The following is a 20,345-nucleotide window of genomic DNA, read 5'->3' on the forward strand; positions in this document are numbered from 1 at the left end:
GGGGCTTCTTCATGGTGTGAAAAGTTGGGAAAGTAGCCTTGGAAAACCAGATCCGTGGAGAAAAGGGGGGTGCGGGTGTTGGTGCTGCTGTTTTAGCGTGGGTTTTATAAAGTCCCATCCCAGTTTGTTAATTCAATGACATCAATAATTCAAGACTTCTATTAAAGTCCGGCTACATGCCCTGGGTGCTCGGCTGGGTGAAGGGCACAAAGATAGATGGAAATCGGTCCCTGCCCTCAAGAAGTTTCCATTCTAGCCGTGGGTGGAGGTGTGGTCAGGCTTAACTTGGATTCTGGTAGATCCAGTACAGCGTAAGTGGGAGGGGGCAGAACACTTTAGGGGGCTTTCACCTGCGGGCATTAGAGAAGGCTGAGCCTGGTGAAAGGGCGGGGAAGGTCTCAGCCAACTGGGGGCACGGTTCCTCATCCCTTTGAACTGGGATATAGAGGGTGTGAGAAGCGTTAAGGGAGACCTGGCGGGAAAGGTCGTGGAGGCGGTGTACTTTAGTCAAAGGGAGCCTGGGTGGGGGAGGGGACTTTGCCAATCTGTGCAGGAATCAGGATAAGGGGACATCTGACAGCCTCCCAACATTCGCCCTCTCTGTTGCTCCAGCGGGGACCAGCCCCCTCAGGGTCAATGCATCTGCATTGAAAGGAGAAGCTTTGCAGATGAAAACCAGCTCAACCCAAAGGCCAGGTCTCCATGGTACTTGGTGGGGTCTGTGGGGCAGTGGGAGTTCCTCATTCTCAATAAAAACACTTTTCCCAACCCTGATTTTTCACCCATGGCGGGTGACAGTTTGCCAATGAAATTGAAGTTTTAGGTTTCACTGATTTCCCTTTTCTTCCTAACTTAGGCCTTGATTCTTTTGTGTAAGGATTTTCTGGCCTGTCTTACAATCTGGTGAAATGTGACTTCAGAGATGCTGGCATCCCCAGCCACAAATCTCTGTGGCTCCTGGAATGCTACAAGCACATAGTCTATTCCTTTGGATAGTCAAGGCTCTGGCTTCTTTAGGGGTCCCTGTGAAGAACCAACTGCCTAACCTGGAAAGCCTTGATCCCCCCAAACTATGTCACAGGGGACAGGGGCCACTATAGGAGACCAGAGCTCTAAGGGGGCAGGGGTGAGGACTTAGGGAGAGGGAGAAGGGAAAGTCTGGCCCAGATTCTAACTTCTCTCCTCACCACTCACTGGAGCTGTGCCTTGGATATGAAACTTCAGGGAAGGGTTTCAGATGTAGCAGAAAGAGCCCTGGTTTGGGAGTCTATCCTGGCAGAGCCACTTACGACCTGTGTGATCTTGGGGAAGTGACTTCCTCTCTCTGGCCTGTTTCCTCATCTGTAAAATGGAGGGGTTGGACCAGATGGCCGCAGAGATGCTTCCAGGTCTTTTAAAAAAGCAGGATCCTGGAGATAAATCAAGAAAACCCAACTTTGAAAAGCAAAAGCAAATCTCCCTTTTGGCTGTCACCACCCCTGGGTCCGGGGTGTAGGAGGTGAGTCACCCACACATCTGTGCCTCCTACAAATCCGGGGTCAGCATTTTCAAACACAGCCCTGGAACAAGGACCAGCAACTGCAGAGCCTGAGATAGATGCCGAGGAGGGGGTGGGATCTGGGCTCAGCAAGAGAGAGAGAGAGAGGCTGGGGTGACCCGAATTGCCTTCTTCCTAGTGGGGGACAGAGGGATATGGCAGAGTGGAGTCGGGGAACCAGATGCTGCCTTTAGGGCGCTGAGGCTTCTTTTCCAAGGTGAACGAGGGGACATGACGATCTCCAGGGACCCTGCTAGTGCCAACATTGTTTTTGATGGTCGGCACCTCCCAGAATCTTGGACTCTCTGAGTTGGCAGGGACCCAGAGGGCCACAGAAGAGCCCACAGCATATCATTCCCCCGCTCTTGGCTTGAAGATCCCCAGGGAGAGGGCACCCTCCGCCTCCAGGGCAGTCCAGTCCACTTTGGGACAAGCCAAAATGAGAATTATTGTTTGGGAAAGGGGTCTGGCCGAACGTAACTAGAGTGCGGTAAGCAGGGCTTCACCCACAGGTGTGAAAATTTTGAGGGCACAGAGAATACTTTAGCTGCTGAAGGAATGTAAGGACAGCTGAGCTTAGAACCTAGTTGGCCAAGCATGAGAACGATCAGTTAAAAGAAAAGGCTCTCGGGTTCAATCTGGACAGGGGTCTAGTCTGGAAACCTGCCCCCGCGGCCAACGTTATGGATGTAGCTCTGCCTGTAGGACCTGGAATGGAGGACACCATCATAACTGTCCTTCCATATAGACTGGGGTCCACTGACACCAAAGGAGTCTGGGACACCAGAGGGTGAAATATTAACCCTCGGTTTGGACCAGCGATGGGGAACCTGGGCACTCGAGGTCCTCAAGTGCAGCCCTTGGACTTCAGTCACATGTGGCCTCTAGGTGCAGGTTCCTCACTCCTGGTTTACAGCAGAGTTTGTGAAAAAGCAAGTTCCCCTCTGTCCTCACCCCACATTCCAGCCTCGGGGGAGGCATGTGGCTAGCAAAACAGGCCTTCCTTTTTGATAGGCCAGTCCAACAGCCACGTGTTTGCCCACATCAGTGAGCACACAGTTCGGGGCTAATGGGAGGCAGGAATAGGGCTTTTCGGAGTGGGGGCAGAACCTGAGGTTGATCCTCTCAGCTGAGTGAAACAGGAATCAGGATGGGTTGGGGGCAGAACAAGTGGGCTTTTGGGCAGCTGGAAAGAGTTAATGCAAGGCTTCTGCCCCTCTAACTAAAATCCACCCTTCCAGCCCAGGGCTTCTCGACTTTTTTCCGGTCCAGGAACCCTTGGGCAATCAATCTAGTAAAGCCCATGAACCCCTTCTCAGAATAAGGTTTTCAGATGATTGAAGGAAATGCTAAATTTCTGTTAGAGGCTGGTGAAAGATATATCCCCCCTCCCCCCCATCATCCAAGTTCATGGACCCCCGAACTCTCCAGGTTAAGAACTCTTATTCTAGGCTTTGGCCAAGATGAGCCCATCGTAAGAAACAGAACCCAACCACCAAAGAAAAGGTTGGCTGTTCTGAGCTCTCACCTTTACCCAAGGAAACCTCGAGGACCCCCCCGCTGCTCCACGGGACTCACCCTGTGACCACTGAGAGAAAAGCACCAGGGCCAGCAGGGAGCAACTAAGAATCTTGGGGAGGGACCTTTCCCCATCCCAGGTTACGAAGGGCAGCAGAGGAGGAGGAGAAGAGGGGGTCGAGGAGACGGGATGCACAGAAGTCATGCACAGAAGACGGGATCATGCCAAGTGAGCTGAGCCAAGTCCAGATGGTAGGAAAACAAGACCCTTTTTATTTCATTCAGGAAGTGGAGAATTTTCGCAGGGTGATGACAATCAGCGCCAGGACCACGGAGGTGCCCAGCAGGGCGGCAATCACGATGGCGGCAATGGCTCCGGGGCCCAAGGACCCTAGGGAAGGCAGAGGGAGACGTGAGAGGTAGACCACCTGTGCTTCCGTGGCTCAGAGGCCTGGTGTGTGGAGGGAACCATCAGCACAGACCTCCCGAGTGGCGGGGGGCCTCGGAGGCCATCCACGCCCACCCTTCCCCATCAGGATCCTCACCCAGGGCAAATGCCGACTGAGGCATAAACAAGCACGTTTGGTGTTTCTGTCATTCGTTCATTCAGCACTCTCTAATGGAGAGTTTTTCATGTGTCTACACTGGATGCTGTCTTCCTTGGTGTATATCCTTCTAAGACACTAGACTGAAAAGTCCATGTCACTTTGGCCAAGCGACTACCACCAGCTGTCTCCCACCATTCTGAGACAGACAGACCTCCCTGGTGGGTAGGAGCACAGGATCAGAGAGGCAAAGCCGGGAGAGGCCTCAGGGGTTATCTAATCCAACTGTCACATTTTACAGATGTGGAAACTGAGACCCAGAGTGTGGAAGTGACTTGCCTAAGGTCCCACAGGCAGTAAGCATCAGAGGTGGAATTTAAACTCAGATCCTCTCACTCAGGAGCTGAGGGTTTCCCCCTGCACCATGCTGCTAGATTGGGAACTCCATGAAGACAGCACTGTGTCTCCTCTCCCTACATGGCTAGCTCAGTGCTTTGGGAACCACCAGTGTCTGTTGAATGAAGGAGGAGGCCATTGGTTGCACTGGGAAGTCAAAGGAGGTGAGTTTAAATCTTTGCCCTCCTGTGTAACCTCCCATCTGGGCCTCAGTTTCCTAATCTGTAGATTAGATTAAATGACCTCTGGGGCTGAACCCTGGCTCTGCAACTCGCTGCCTGTGTGTCCTAAAGTCTCTGCTAGCTCACTGGGGTCTAGTGAGGAGATGGGATCCTGAGGGCCCCCTGGGGACAGCTGCGAACTTTAAGGTGCCTTTCCTAGCTCCTGCCCCATCCAAGGGCCCCTGAAAGAGCCAAGCCTTCCCATACCAGTGCTATCATCCAGCCGGTGCAGATGGGTGGTATCCTCTGGTTCATACTCTGAGGTGTAGAGCGGGAGGTCTGTGGCCTCAGAGGCATGGGTGTGGGTGGTGCTTTCAAAGGGGCCCACTCCTGATGGCAGCTCCCCTGGGTCATTCCACAGTGTAGGAACAGGGCCTTGGAGATACTCTGCTGGAAAACAAAACAGAGTGTGAGATGATGGGAGACAGCGCAGGAACCAGGTGCTGCTAAGGTCTGGCACTGACCAGCACCATCAAGCCCATGGCCAGTGAGCTGCCGGAGGAACCTCTCATCACCATCACCAGAAAGGCCTGGACGGCCGATCAAGGCAGGTCTGGCAAAGACAGATACTGTGCAATCTGTCACTGCAAGTTACTAAGAATTTGCCACCAACGAAATCCTTAGAAAGACCCCAAAAGGTGGCCAGAATTATAGACGCTATCCTTCAAAAACCCACAGATAACAAATCCTCCTGCTACAGGCTCCAGTCACGCCAATAAGCATTTATTAAGCACCCACTGTGTGCCAGGCACCGGACGCCGATGAGGCTTTGGAGGAAACAAGGCTGGGGGGGGGGGGGTATTTAGCTTATATTCCAATAACAAATCAAAGGGAAGGACTGGAGCTGGGAGTGAGAAGGAAGAGCTCAGAGCCCCAAGCCCCAGAATGTTGGGGTGATGCGTGCTGGTGCCCTACAGTGTCCTGAGACTACCGCACCTCTTACACACGCACACTTGACAAACTTAGTCATCAAGCACTGATCAGCCCTACGCACCAGGCATGTCTGTGCACGTGTGCTGCAGACAATCCCCAGAAAGGCTTTGTGCAGAAGATGGGACTTGAGCTTCAGCCTGAAGGAAGCCCGGAGGCAGAGATGGAGAGGGTGGGCACCACAGGCAGGGGGCACAGCCAGTGCAAAGGATTCGGAAGGAAGCAGAGAGCGGCCGAAGTAACTGGAACATTGTGTTTGGGGGGGCGATAAAATGTGGAAAGCCTGGAAAGGCAGGAGGTGAAGGGCGTTCAAAGCCAAACAGAGGGTTTTCTATTTAATCGTGGAAGTGAGACTTTAAGATTCTGTAGTAGAGTGCACCAGGCACTCTACACAGCAGGTGTGCACACAGCAGGTGCTTAAGAAATGCTTCTCAAGTGACTCAGATGTAAAGTGACTTGGGGTGGGAGCAGCCCAGCAGGCCAGGGCAGGCGTTGGAGCTTTCTAGCAATCATTCTGGCTTTTTCGCTCTGGAGGGTCTGGCCCTCAGCACTGCTGGACAGTCCTCTCTTTCTTGGATGAGAGCATCCCCCAGGAAGAATGGACTTGCCCCATAAAGGAATGTGCTCAGAGGCCGAGGACTCACCCACACTCCCAGCTGGAGGGGCCCAGTTTGCATTATCACCATATCTAGCTTGAGCCCTCCCTCCCTCTCCTAAGGTGGCTGCCAAGCTTTCTGAGCGTCTGATGTCTGAGGCGGGATGGCTCTCTGGGCAGTGCAAAGAGAGAGAGAGACTGGAGAAAATGTAAAAAAAAAAATCCCCAATAACTGACTTTTAAAAATAATGTTTCTTTTTATTGTAGCAGTGAACTTGGAACACTGCTCTGAGAGGACTGACTGAATCATACGCTCCCTCCTCTCAATTAGTAATGACATCATTTTAAAAAATCCAGCCCCTGAAGAAACTGGGCATAGAGCATTATCTAACACCATATACCAAAATCAAGTCTAAATGGGCGCATGATCTAGGTATAAAGGTTGATACTGTAAGCAATCTCGGAAAACAAGGAATAGTTTACCTGTCAGACTTGTGGAGACGGAAAGACTTTATGACTGAACAAGAATTAGAGAGCATTATAAAATGCAAAATGGATAATTTTGACTACATGAAATTGAAAAGCTTCTGTACAAACAAAGCCAATGTAACCAAGATTAAGAGGGAGGTGGGAAATTGGGAAAGAATCTTTACAACCTATGTCTCTGACAAAGGCCTCATTTCTAAAATATACAGAGAACTGAGTCAAATCTGTAAGAATACAAGTCATTCCCCAATTGATAAATGGTCAAAGGATACGAACATGCTGTTTTCAGAGAAAGAAATTAAAGATATCTAAAAGCATATGAAGAAATGCTCTAAATCATTATTGATTAGAGAAATGCAAATCAAAACAACTCTGAGGTACCACATCTCACCAGTCAGATTGGCTAAGATCATAAAACAGGAAAATGACAAATGCTGGAGAGGATGTGGGCAAACTGGAACACTAATGCATTGCTGGTGGAGTTGTGAACTGATCCAGCCTTTCTGGAGAGCAATCTAGAATTATGCCCAAAGGGCTATAAATGCTTTCATATCTTTGATCCAGCAATACCACTCCTAGGGTTGTATCCCAAAGAGATCATAGAAGTGGGAGGAAGACCTGTGTGTACAAAAATGTTTATAGCAGCTCTTTTTGTGGTGGCAAAGAATTGGATATTAAGGGATGCCCATCAATTGGGGAATGGCTGAACAAGTTGTGGTATATGCATGTTATGGAATACTATTGTGCTATAAGAAATGAGGAGCAGATGGACTTCATGTTTACCTGGAGAGGCTTAAAAGAACTGATGCTGAGTGAGAAGAGTCGAGCCAGGAGAAATGTGTACACAATCACAGACACAACGTATGTGTGACGACCAACTTTATTAGACCGGACTCTTCTCAGCAATGTGGGGCTATAAGTCAACCCCAAAAGACTCATGATGGAGAGAGATGTCCACATTCAGAGAAAGAACTAGAAAGAACAGAGCTTGAATCCGGATGGAAGCAAGCTACCTGCCCTCTTCCTTTTTCTTGTTTGCTTTTGTTTCCTCTTTCCCATTGTTCATTCCATCCGATACAATCCTTCTTTATAACCTGACTAATGCCTAATGTGAAAGTATCTGCAGATCCTATACCTGATTGTATGCTGCCATGGGGGGTGGGGGATGGGAGAGGGACAGAATGTGAAACTCAAGGAATTGTGGAATTGAATCTTGTAAACTAAAAGTAAACAAATTAATAAATAAAATAAAATAAAATCCAGTCCCTGAGACACAAGAGCACTCTCCTTTCCACCCCCCCCCACCCCAGGGGGTCTGTCTAGGAAACTTAGAAGGTTTTATTATGTCAGAAAGCTTGTGCAGGACAGCATCCCTGTCTGCCCAGCACTGTTGGGTGCTATGGGGATCCTTGTGACATGGTACCCACCTTTAAAGGGCTCCCGTACTCTCAAACTCACCTGTCCCCATCTCTACACATCCCAGGGCAACAGCCATCATCCCATACCTGCAGAGGCTCTGCATGGAGCCAGGAGTAAAGGCTCTCATTTGGCTTCCTTATGGGTGGCTGTCTTTATGGATTATAGAAGGGTGGCAGCACAGATGCACAAAACCTCGCCTCAGAAGATGGGCACCTGGCTAAACTCCGACCTGAATAGGAATTCTCTCTACAACATCAGCCTCATCTGTAAATGAGGGGATTGGGCCTTGAAGGCCCCTTCAAGCTCAAAGTCTATATCCCCGTGACACCCTTGGGGAGTGGCCACCCAGCCTTTACCTAGAGATGTCCCCGGGCAGCCCGATCTGCCTTTTAACCTCTGCTCACGGGGAAGCTTCTCATTAGGTCCGGCCCAAGTCCACCCCTCTGCCACTCCCCAGATGCCTCTGGTTCCTCCTCTGAGGCTGAATCAAGCAAAGCAAACCCCTTCTCCACTCGGTTGCCCCTCACATGGGGTGGACTGTTCCCATGTGCCCCCAAGCCTTCTCTTTCCAGGCTAAAAACCCTCATTTCATTCCACACGGCCCTCGGGCGTGACTTGGGATTTCCAGCCTGGCCTACCAGAGCTCACAGACCTAAAGGATCCTTAGATGGATTTCAAGGGGCGCATGACTTTGGATGGAAAAAAAAACCCAACATTTTTATTTCAATAGAATTGGCTTCCTCTCTACTTTTTTATTTTATTATTTGAAAAATATGATCCTGGGGCAGCTAGGTGGTGCAGTAAATAGAGCACTGGCCCTGGAGTCAGGAGGACCTGAGTTCAAATCCAGCCTCAGATACTTAACACAAAACTAGCCGTGTGACCTTGGGCAAGTCACTTAACCCCAACTGCCCTGCCTTTCCCCCTCTAAAAAAAAAAATGATTCTAAAGAGGTCACGGGGCTCACCAGGCTGCTGTCTAGAGTCTGTGACACAAGATATCGTTAGCGTCTTTGATCATTACATCATACCACCTACTCCTAATGGACATGCTGTTGTCTAGTTTTCAGTCATGGCCAACTCTTCCTGACCCCATTTGGGGTTTCTGGGTAGAGACACTGGAGGGGCTTTCCATTTCCTTCTCCAGCTCATTTTATAGGTGAGGAAACTGAGGCAAACAGGGTGAAGGGACTTGCCCAGGGTCACACAGCTAGTGAGTCTCTGAGGTTAGATTTGCACTCGGGTGTGCTTGACTCCAGGCCTGGCTCTGGGCACTCTGGCGCCACCTATGGGACAGCCACCAATAGGCACAACTGCCCTCCTATTGAGCAGACCGTGTCTCCACAATCCCTGGATCTTTTCAAACTGTTTCTTCCATCCCACTTTTGTGAAGTTGATTTTTTGGAACCCAAATAGAAGATGTTACATTTGTCCCAATTAAATGCCCTCTTACCAGGCCCCAGAAAGATCTCGACAGGCCAGAATGATGGGTCAAGTCTGTCACCCAACATGATGCATTTCTTGCCAAGGCTGCACCCGCTACCCCTTTATGTAGGTAAATGATAAAAGCAGCACAGGGTCAAGGACACATTCCCTGGGACCCTCTACTAAAGACCATTTATTATGACTAATCTCCAGGTTCAGCCATTCAACCATTTCCAAAACTACCCAGCAGGGTCTTGGTCCAGAGCTTTAAAAGTCAGGGTAGTAGCTAACTGGTTAATTATCGGAATAATGCCACCATTCCCTATGATTCCCTCAACTGCCCTGTTCTGAATGCAAGTAATGCAGAAAGAAGGGACAAGAGCTAAGCCCTGCCCTGCAGGAGGGCGTCCTACATCCTACTGTGGCCAGTCAGCCGACATTTCTTTTTTATAGGTTCAAAAACACTTGAAGACCTTTATTCTTGTCTGATACCATCCTCCCTGCCACGTACTCTCTGATCTCGCAGCACTGGCCTCTGGCTGGTCAGCGAACATCTCTTCAGAGCCAGGCACTGATAACAGGCAGGGAGGGGCTGAGGAAAGGCTTCTGGGGGGAGCCGGGCAGGAGGGAGACAGAGAAAGGCTCTCTGTTCAGCAGCAGAGACATGCAGGCCGCTGGACTCTGGGGTTCCTTCCAGCTCACGGCCTCTCCCAGGTATCAGCCTCTTCCCCGGGGCCCTGCTCAGAGCCTGGCCGGTTGGGGTGTTTGCCCAGGGAGGAGCCGCCTGTCGGGGTCTATCAATGCTTCTGTTGTGTGACTGGGACAAGTCAGAGGCCCCGGCGAAAACGGGAGACATTCCACAAGTCCCCACTGAAACCACTGCGAATGTCACCCAAGGATGGAAAATCCTTGTGTGTTCAAGGCCAAAGAGCCCGGGGCCCAAGCATCTGGCTGCCGGCTGGGCAGGGGCCCTGAGAAGGGCTTGGACATTCAGGGCCCTACCTGCTCCAAGAGCTAGGGTTCAAACCAGGAAAGCTTCCAGGGGCCCCCCAAACTTTGTAGCTTTATGATTCTTCCTCTGGGGGAGGGAGGAAGGCTGTTCTAACCGGCCTGAGTCATCTGCCCAGGGCTAGCAGCAATGACTGTCCCGTGCTCAAAGAATTGTAAACGGAGTTGGCCTCTCTGCCCACTCTCTGGGATATAAAGGGAGATCATGGCCGACCCCTCATGTTACAGATGTGTAAACCGAGGCCCCAGCTTCTCGGGACCCTCTTACAGGTGAAACACCAAGGCTGCCCCAGGCCACAGAGGCGGAATTAGAACCTGGGTCTCCTGCCTCCCAGCACTTTCCAGTGTCAACAGCTGCCTTTTTTCTGAGCCTCAGTCTGTCCTTCTTGCTGCTGGTCCTATCTGTCACCTCTATGATGGGGATCATAAGCTGATCTCTGCCCACCTGGTGGGGCATCCTCAGGGGGAAGGCGTGGTCTGAGGGGGAGGTCAGCAATGACAGGGACCTCACTGTCCTGGAGCCAGGAGCCGCAAAGAGGCTAAATATAGGTCCAAACACAAACATCTGGTGGAGGGGAAGGAGCGCTAGTCAGCCGTCCCCACCTTGGACCCACATCTGCCTGGCCTGGAGGGGGCCACACAGGGACAGCGGGCCTGCCTCGGCCAACAGATCTGGGGAGGGGCTGGGGGGAGGGTAAGGGGCGTCTTCTTGGCCCCCTCCCAGCCCCGGCTCTCAGGCTCCCCTCTTGGGCCCTCCTTGGAAGGGGGTCAGGGCATTTCCAGCAACGGGCACCCATCCCATCTGCCCTAGTGCTGCAAGCTCAGAGATACAAAGAAAGGCTGCAACGGTGCCTGCCCTCTAGGGGCTTACAGTCCACATCCAAGATGGACAAGGAGCTGGGGGGACGGCATCTCCAGGGAAGGCTCTGGCAGCTGGGGGTGAGCCTGAAGAAGAAGTCAGGCTCTGAGCCAAGGAGCAGAGGGAAGTCTTATGGGGTAGCCTGGGGGTAGGGAGGGATGGACAGAGGACAGCATTGCCCCTGCCCCCACCTCGAGCCCACCTCCTGGGCAGTGAGAAGCCAAGTCCCGGCAGCGTGCCCAGTGCAAGCTGGGCAAGCACACGGCAGATGATGTCCCAGGGCCTTCAGGTGGGCCTGGGCCTAGAGAAAAGGGTGGCTGGCAGGCCCAAGGACTGGCCCACAGGGTCTTATCTTCAACTGAAACCACAATGGGGCAGTTTCCTTCTCCATGAACTTAGGGGACTTGGCCGAGTCCCAGACTCTCAGAGGTAAAGGGGCCACCCTCAGGACAACCCAGCTAAGTCCAACATCAAAGGCCTCCAGAGGGGCAGCCCTGCCCCCAGAAGCAGGCTGCTCCACTGGCACCACCAGGAGGGTTGGGAAAAGGTTCCTCACATCAGCCTCTACCACCTTCCTTTCAGAAATGGGTTCAGAGAACCTGGGTGCGATTCCTGCCAGTCATTCACTCTATGTGAGATTTCCAGCATCACGACCTCAGGGCCCATTTCCTCATCTGCAAAAGGAAAAGTTGGATTCAAGGGTCTCTATGCTTGTGCGCTAGTGTCACAGGCCTGCCCTGCACCCCCTCTGGTCCTGTCTCCTCCTCTCCCTCCCCCCCGTTGGGAGGCTCAGGCACCACCTTCACCACAAACCTTTCCCGAGGCCCAGCTGCCAGCCTCCCTGCCTCCCTCGCATTTACACCTCCTTTGACTCCACAAGGGCCTTTTTATCCCTCTTTAGCCTTGGTCAGCACTACTGGACTGGGCCAGTTTAGGCCTGGTCCACAGTAACAGGAAACTAGATGCATGGGTCAATCGTTATCAGTGCCCCTCCTCTAACGAGTTCTGGTCTCAGGAAGGTCTGAGGCTTTTTCTATCCTTTTGAGACCTTCTCCCCGGAATCTTGCACAGTGACTGGTATACTGCAGATAATCAATATGTGCTTGAGAAGATGGAAATGGTGGAACTATAAAGAACAAGGTTGGGGTTGCGGGGTGGCACAGTGAATAGAACACTGACCCTGGAATCAAGAGAACCCGAGTTCAAATCCAGCCTCAGACACCTAACACACTAGCTGTGTGACCTTGGGCAAGTCACTTAACCCCAACCGCCTCACCTCCCCCCCCCCAAAAAAAAACAGTGATAAGGCACTTTATCCAATTCGTGTGTGTGTGTGTCCCCACAGGTGAAGAGCACTGCAGGTTATATGAGGTTATTTTTTTGTCAAATTAGTAAGTTTAACGCATTTTTTCCTTTGTTATGAGGGATGGCCCTCTGGGAGGTAGGAGGAGGAGGAGGAGGAAGATCAGGGCTCATGCCAGAACAGAAGACATCTATAAAAAGCTTTTAGAAAGAAACACTGGATTGATTTTAGCTCGACATCTAGGGTCCTGTACAGCCCCTCCCATGGCTAATCTCCAAAATGCAATGGTCATGGGATCGCTGATGTGACCCGTGGAAGCCCCACGTGTCACCAGCGTTTCAATTCTGGGGGCGGCGGGGGCGAGTTGGGGAGGCGCCTGCCGGGGTTGTCAGGAGAATCGGGCCATGAGCCGTGATTCAAAGCTTGTAGAGATTCGAGGGTCTGACAAAGAAACTACCACAGAAAGTCAGAAAGGAAAAAACCCTCTGGACTGAAATAGGGTTGGAGGATAAAGCGAGGATTTGGCTTATTCAGGCCTGCCCTGTGGGAAGGTGTGACTGCCCTTGTGGGCACACTGGCCAGCAGCGCTGAGGCCACCACTCTGGTCCACCTTAGGGAACAGGGCGGATGCTGGTGCCCAGCTCGCCTCTGCCTCCTGGACAAGCTGGCCCTTGGGGATGGGCTCCGGGCAGCGGCCAACGGCTTAATTTTATCTTGTGGAGAAAACGCTTTTTTGCTCCTCTTAGGAGACAAGGCCTGAGTGTCCTTCATAGCAATGCTCGGTCAGAACAGACCTCCAGGCCCTGAAAATAAACAAACAGCCCCATCCTCAGGCTCCATTCAGAGGGCCCCAGACACAGGGACAGATTCACAGCTCCCTCGTCTCTGTCCCAGCCAGGGCCAGGCCAACCCACCCCACCAGGCTGGGCTGGTCTTCATCTCCCCTTGGCACCACAAGGAGCAGAGGCTGGCCAGTCTGAGGACACGGCTGTGGCCAGCCCTGTCCCACACACGCCCAGACTCTGTCCAAAGGCCGGTGGGAGATGTGGGAGGGGGCCAGAGGCTCTGGACGTGCGGCAGAGGGTCAGAGGTTTGTTTCTCTGGGGCTGGCCGACCATGGCTATGTGAGCGAGGGGCCGCCTGGTGTCACATCCCAGGACTCAGGACCCAAAAGCCCTTGTGGGGCCCTCGCTTGGTGATAGCTTCACTGAAGTAAGCTGGAGGTGACAGCCAGGAGAAGCCCAGGCACACGGCTCAGTGTTCTGGGGTACTCTGCCAGGCCCCACGTTCAGATGAAGGGACCAGAGAGGTCAAGCTGAGGCCCAGGTCTTAGATTCAGAGCTGGAAGGGAGCTTAGACCACTCCCTTCATTTTATAGCCCACACAGGCCAAAGCCACACTGATGGTTAAGCGACAGAGGCTGGACGTGAATCCAGAGCCCCTCTCCCTTTCTATAATCCTTGCACCACCCATGCCTCCCCCACTCCCTTCGTTCCAGCCAGACCAGGACCCAACAAAGACCATTATTTCTCTCTTGCTCTAGGCAAGAGCTCCACCTTCTGCGTCTCTGCTCCTCTGCAGAGTGAGGGGGTGGCTGCAACAGCAAGGTAGGACAGAGTGGTAGGCGGGGAAGTGAGGAAGATGGGCCGTGGGGTGGCTGCCCCGTACATGGGGCATGGCCTGGAGGGAGCGACTGGAGTCAGAGTAGGGGCTCGAGGGTGCGCTGGTCACTGCCTGGTCAGACCGCTATCTTACATCTGGTTCCCTTTGTAGGATGCTCTGCAAAGTTAACTTGTGTTCCCTGTGCATTAACTGACAGAGGAAAGAGAGGAGGCAGCCATGAGAGGGCTTGGGACACGGAAGTTGGTTTGGGATGCAGACCTCGCTCCTAACCAGCCACAAGTATAATCCATGGACAATTAATTATTCCACTTCACCCGCATCCTGCCCCATTATTTCTTCCTGTTCCATCCAGGGACCAAAAAGCAAACCAAAAAACCAGACAGTTGAATGCTGTCCTAGAGGATGCTGGGAAAACGTCCGTTTGTGGAACAGTAACTGAGTGCAGAGGTGGACTAAAATAAACCTAACAGGGAGATAATGTAGGTCTTTATTCCCATATTTAAAAGATCAGCTACTACATACAACAAGATGGGGAGGCATGGCTCATTCTTCTGAAAAAAGATCTGGGATCTGAGGGGACCACAAACTGAACCTGAGCCCCAGCTGTTCCTGTCCTCTCAGTCTACAGCCCTGTACAAGGTTACTCCCCATCCACAGCACTGGGCTAAGTTCTGGGAGCAGCATTTTAGCCACAGAGAAGGAACTGCTGGAGGCTTGCTTTGAAGTCAGCTTTAGGAGGGTCAGCTGAAGAAATGGCACATCTCGCAAGAAGACTTTCTGGGGTGGCTAGATAGCCCAGTGAATAGGGCATCCTTGGAAACAGGAGGACCTGAGTTCAACTCCGGCCTCAGACACTTGACATACTTACTAGCTGTGTGACCTTGGGCAAGTCACTTAACCCCAACTGCCTTGCCTCCCCTCCCAAAAAGAGAGTGGGTGGAGGGTAGGGGAGAACAGGAGTGCTGCCTTCAAGCATTAAGGGCCTCTCATGGGGGAGAGGGGTCAGCTTTGTTCTGGCTGCCCTGGAGGGGAGGTCCTGAGCTCTTCTAGCAGAGGCTGGATGACCCCCGGTCCAAGCTGTTGGGGGGGGGGGATCCTTGTTCAGCTGTGGGTTACAACAGCTGGCTGCTCAGGGCCCTCCCAGAGCTGTGACCAGGGGAAACGAGGACCACCCAAGTTCATTCCCTAAAATGGACGTGGGCTGGCTTCCTTCCTCCCATAGCCCCAACTCCTTCTCCCTCATGCTCCCGTTATTTCTGGGGAGCAGGGGCCAAGTGAAGTCGGGAGGTGAGGAGCGGGCTGTCTGGCCCCAGGTGGGCTAGCGGCCAGGGCAGGGATGAAAGCTCCCTTCATGGCCCGCACAAAGGACCCTCTGTGAGGCCCAAGTGCGAAGGAGCAGGGAGCGCTGCGGTCAGGCCAAACGTTAAACAAACTTGTTTACCGAAAGAAAAAGGGCTGGGTGTGCACGCGTGTGCCCCCCTCGCGGCCGGAGGAGTGCCACCAGCTCCCTGCTTGTTCTGGCCGGCCTGGATCGGTGTGAGGGGAGGCACAAAGTCTCCTTCTTTGGCCAGTGAAGCCCAGATACTGCTGCAGTCAAGGGCCCAGGGTCCTCACCCGCCTCCTGGTCACCCTCCAACTCAGGAAAGACAGTGCCCGTTGAGGAGGAGCGCCTCCTCCATGAGACTGAGAGCACCTCGGGGGCAAGGCCCTTCTGGACTTTCTCTCTGTGCCCCCAGCCCCGAGCTCTCCCGGCAGGAGCTTAACCAGTCATTCCTAAGCCACTGAAGAATGTCATTAAAGGCATGAAGTAAAGTACGCATCATCAGACAGGAAACCATAGTCAAAGAACTATTTAACTGAAACAGGAGACAAGCTCTCAGACCCCAAGTTACGAAGCCAGGGCTATGCCAGCCCCCTTGTTCTGTAGGTGATGAAAATGAGACCCGGAAAGCAAACTGGCCTGCCCCAAGTCTCCCAGGCTGATTCCAGCCCAGCCCTCTGTGCACTGAAAGGGTCCAGCAGGAAAGCCCGAAAGCCAGCAGCAGCACTGCAAGCAAGGGCTTCAGAAATGCATCAACACCGGCTGGCCCTGGGGCCCTGTGAGCCTCCTGCTCGAACCCTAGAGAGATCACACAGGAAGAAGGGGAGATTTCTCAGTGGCCTACCTAGGAAGCACAGCCCCGAGGGGCTCTGGAGCGGCAGCCCAGATTCTCCAGTCACCACCAACCCCCAACAGCCCAGTAAGAGGATGGTGTCTAGATACGCCCAAATGGACTCAAAAACAATTGCTTCATTTGGCTTTGCCCAGCACCTGGCACGTACGCCAAGGCACAGCCACAAACCTCACAACACTTGGCCCCATGACACCGGCTCATCCAACCAGCAGGGCTGGGGCCTGACTGGCTGACTTCGTTTAGAGGTCCCAGCAACAATGGACCATGCACAACTGGAGTCAGGGCTGAACCCAGAAGGAGGAGAAGCCTTGGGGCACAGGGGCAAGGGGGCTGGATGTGCAGAAGGGCCACCTGAATGCTCTGCTGGCTCCACCTGCCTGGGCAGGAGGCTTCTCCTGGGGCGCTGCAGTCCCTCCTCTCGCCACATGCACCTGGGGCTCCCTCAGTCACTTGGGATACTGAGGGCAGCTTCTCAGAGATTTAAGCCCGAGGATCAGGCTTATTGGTGGGTATTCCACTGAGAGATGCCCTCAACCCTGGCCAACCATCTGCTACATGCCAGTCTCTGGTCAGGTCAAATCTATTCTTGCCCCTGGAAAAATAACAAATATTATATATGTAGGTGAAGTGAGTGAGGGGTGAGAGGGTCATCTCACACGGGCCAGGGTTGGTCTGGTAGGCAAGAAGACCTGAGGGTCAAGTTCCCCTCTGACACCTGCTGACTGGGTGACTGTCGATGCCCTAGGAGACCCCCTAAGGCTATAAGTGGTACAGAAAGTACAAATTTGCACAGACCTCGCAAGTTTTCTTCACCTGGAAGGCTTGTATACTAATAAAACCACATGACCGGCCCCCTTCCCAATACACAAAAATAGACAGTGTGCCCTCGTGGTCGAAGGGCCAGCCCCTTCAGACCCAAATCAGAAAGACTGGCTGCATGACTGACTTGAAGTTAGGAAGTTGGGAAGACCTGAGTTCAAATCCTGCCTTAGACACTTCCCTAGCTGTGAGTGCCTCAGGGTCTGTGCTCCGATCTGCAAAAACGGAGAAGCCAAGGCATGTGTTAGTAGTAACCAGCCTCCCAGGGTTGATTGTGAGGAATGAAGGAGACAAGCTATGGAAAAACCCTCTGCAAACCTCAGTGTTACAAATGGGAGCAGTTGTTATTAACAATAAGCACTGACAATCTGCAGCACTGGTTCTCCTGCCAGAAATTCCTCAAGCCCATGAAAGTCCAGGCCCAGAAAGACAAAAACTGACAAAACACAGACGGCATTCAGGTGTCTGTGCTGTGACAAGAGTCGGAGAGGACGCTTCCCTCACTTAAACACCAGCAAAGCACGGTCCAGCCACCCCGCAGAGACAGGCATGCGGCTACCACTTCAAACTGCACCAAGACAGTTTTTTTTTTTAGAAAACTCTCCCCCCCCCCCCCCATATTTTCATTCTAGATTCTAAGACCTTGCTCTATGGTAGGGGGAGAGAGGTGGGACACATTGCTAAATGTGACATAAAAGCGAACGATGCTCATAAAATTTATTTTTTAAAATGAGCAAAGTGCTTTAGAGAAATGATTATCTCATTTGAGCTGCACAAAAACTCTGGGAGGTAGATACTTTAAGTTCTATCATCCCCATCTTACAGATGAGGAAGCAGGCTGAGGAAAGTGATTTGATTACAGTGACCCATGGGCACCACTGTCCTCATTATTTCCAACCGCGCAGGGGCTTGGCTGGTGGTGCCCTCGTCCCCACTTTGGTCCTGACCCTGACTAAAGAAAACAATGACTGGTCCCTGAACACAGCTGGGCACTGAGTAAATGGGAAATACTCAAAGCTGGACCAGAGGAAGCATATGTGCCCTTTGGCTCTGGTCCTCTCAGGTCAGGGCCTTGGGATCTTAAAGCCCAGGTGCATGACTTGGGCAAACTAATTGTCCTTTCTGGGTCTGTTTCATCAGCTCTACCGCGAGGTAGCTGGAGGAGGCCATCTCCAGGGTCCCTTCCAGCTCTGCCATTCTGGGACCTTTTTACTTACTTAGGGTTTTCCCAAGAAAAGATATTCCCAGTGAAACGCTAAGACTGTCACATTTCAGCACATTGGCCACCTGCAACTCCAATCAACACTGACATGCCATGGTGCTTTATAGAGGCTGGCCCAGACTGACTTCCCAGTAACGTCTGGGTCCTACCCTCCAGGAGTCAATGACAGACTGATCAGTGGCGGAAGGAAGAAGACCGCAAGAGGAAACGTATATGTATATATATGTGGACACATGTATGTATGTCTATATATGTATACACACATGTGTGTGTTAAAAGGCTCCAATCTCTGTGAAGCTGACCAGTAGGCATCCTATTTAAACAATACTTCTGCTCTCCTCAGGTCTTTACAAGGCTATGGCTGATATGTCTAAAAACTAAAAGCACATTTTCTCACCATCTAATTAATGGCCTTGTGACACAGGGTCGGCTCATGTACTCGGTATTAACAGAAATTTCAGGAGGAGCGTGGCCTTCTCTTAGTAAATCTTGCCATCTGTTCCTGCCCAGAAAGTTGCCCGCCATGCTCTCATTGTCCGAGCTCTTCAGTAACTGATTCAGTGCCTGAGATTAGAACCTGGTGTGCGTAAACTCATCACCTCCTCCCATATCCTTCTCCCCCTTCCACCCGGCTGGGAGCAGCAGAGCAAGGCCAGACCTCAACTGCCAACAGGCTTCCTATGATCTCTCAGTCACACATGGGCCACTCACTTCTACAGCTATCCTTCCTTCTCTGAAGTAATTAGTAATAAAAACAGCCGCCAGCGTTTACAGAGCACTTTTAATACGTGTAAACTGCTTTATGCAGCTCATCTCTACGGTGATGGCCATGCCGCTGACTGACCGGATTGCCAGGGCCATAGTAAAAACTGGAACAGCCAACCAATGCATGAGGGGCTGCCTTCAACTTCCCCAAAAGTTGTGGCTCAACTTCTCCCAGAGCTGCCCTCAGTGGAGATTTTCTGAGCCATTGCTATACTTCCTAATATCACTGTGAAATTTCCAACAGACATTTGAGCACTTGCCTTTTGAATCCACCTCCAACACAGGAGACATCAATCTTCCATTCAAGGGCCATGAGAAAAGCGGCTCCTGGAGAATGGTAAAAGGCTGGAAATACAAGTTCATTCTTACCTGCGAGCACAGCAGGGACAAAGGCTCCCGACAGCATGAAGAGGAGCAGGCAGGCGATCCTGGGACAAGCCATCCTCCTCCTCCTGCAGGAGACAGCTCTGGCTTAGACGTCAGGGCAGGGGGAAGAAAGTTCCAGGAAGCTCCAAGAGCTTGCTTCAATGCCAACCCTGTCCAACTGGCTCACTCATCCCTTCCTCAGAGAACACACATGCGCACACGCACACACGCACACACAGAGCACAGACACCCTGAACAGACCAGCTCACTCACTGACTTACCAAAAACAACCAGCTTTCTTGAAGCCAGGGAGCAGCTCCACCCTTGGGATAGTAAAAGGAGGGGAGGGGGAAAAGCCTCTCACACCCCCGCCCCTGCCCCTGCGCTTCATGCCAGCTCAGTTATTTTGATGAAAAACTCTCACAAAGTGACCAGGCTGCTTGAGGGAAGGCTGGGGGCAGGGACCACATCGATTCCTCTGCCTCTGGGTAGGGCCCTCGCTGATCTCGGCAGAGCCAGGCAAGCTCCGACTTTGCCCATCTCTGTGGTCATGTTGCAGAAGTCCCCCAAGGAGCTAGTGAGGTGCAGAGGACCAGCCCTGGGATTCATGACTGTGTGACCTCAGCTCCTTCTGCAGAAAAAAGAGGAATTTGGACCAGTCTCTAGGCTGTCTTTTTTCCTTCCAACAAGCATTTATTTATTCCAGCATTGCCACTCACTGGTCCTAGATGTTAGGGGCCTCAGAGCTCATTTGTCCCAACTCCCTCCTTTAACAGATGGAGGCCCAGAAAAGGGAAAAGGACTTGACCATGGTCACACAGGTGTAGTCTAACCCAGATCTACTGACTCCATGGTGCCCCACTGACACCTCTGACATTCTTATACCAAAATAGAGATGTCAAGGAACCAATACCAAAACCCTAAGAGAGGGCCACATCAAGGGGCCGACTTACTTCAGCCCTTCCAAAGGCCTGCCCCCTCTCAGCTTCATCAGACTTGCTGGGCTCTCGGCATCTGCCGCTGCCTCTGGAGGGGCAGGAAGAAGCATGCAGGAAGGCAGGAACATTAGGAGTGGGGAGGACACTGGACAGCCAAAGCACATGGACATTCTGGGAACGCTGGGGGCGACATCCTG

General features: G+C 52.2%; 1 protein-coding gene across 1 annotated transcript; it reads right to left on the bottom strand.

Annotated features, from left to right (window-relative positions):
- Window positions 1-3,162: 3,162 nt before the first annotated feature.
- On the bottom strand, window positions 3,163-19,484 carry SNORC (secondary ossification center associated regulator of chondrocyte maturation). Its single transcript, XM_069103057.1, has 3 exons — window positions 19,214-19,484; window positions 4,425-4,607; window positions 3,163-3,446 (listed from the first exon to the last, which is right to left on the bottom strand). Exons 1-3 carry the CDS (start codon window positions 19,284-19,286, stop codon window positions 3,337-3,339), a joined length of 366 nt encoding a protein of 121 aa, XP_068959158.1. The 5' UTR covers window positions 19,287-19,484; the 3' UTR covers window positions 3,163-3,336.
- Between the last annotated feature and the right edge of the window lie 861 nt (window positions 19,485-20,345).

Source organism: Petaurus breviceps, unplaced genomic scaffold (genome assembly GCF_028583685.1).
Source record: "Petaurus breviceps papuanus isolate PSGF00001 unplaced genomic scaffold, PetGlider_PUasm1.0 567, whole genome shotgun sequence".
Lineage (NCBI taxonomy): Eukaryota > Metazoa > Chordata > Mammalia > Diprotodontia > Petauridae > Petaurus > Petaurus breviceps.

Bases quoted from the DNA above. Each gene is read 5' to 3' on its own strand.
- SNORC (XM_069103057.1), bottom strand. From the start codon at position 19,286: ATGGCTTGTCCCAGGATCGCCTGCCTGCTCCTCTTCATGCTGTCGGGA. The intron at 4,608-19,213 runs GTAAGAATGAAC...TTTGTTTTCCAG, and splicing joins TGTCCCTGCTGTGCTCGCAG to CAGAGTATCTCCAAGGCCCT. The intron at 3,447-4,424 runs GTATGGGAAGGC...TGCCTTCCCTAG, and splicing joins CCGGCTGGATGATAGCACTG to GGTCCTTGGGCCCCGGAGCC.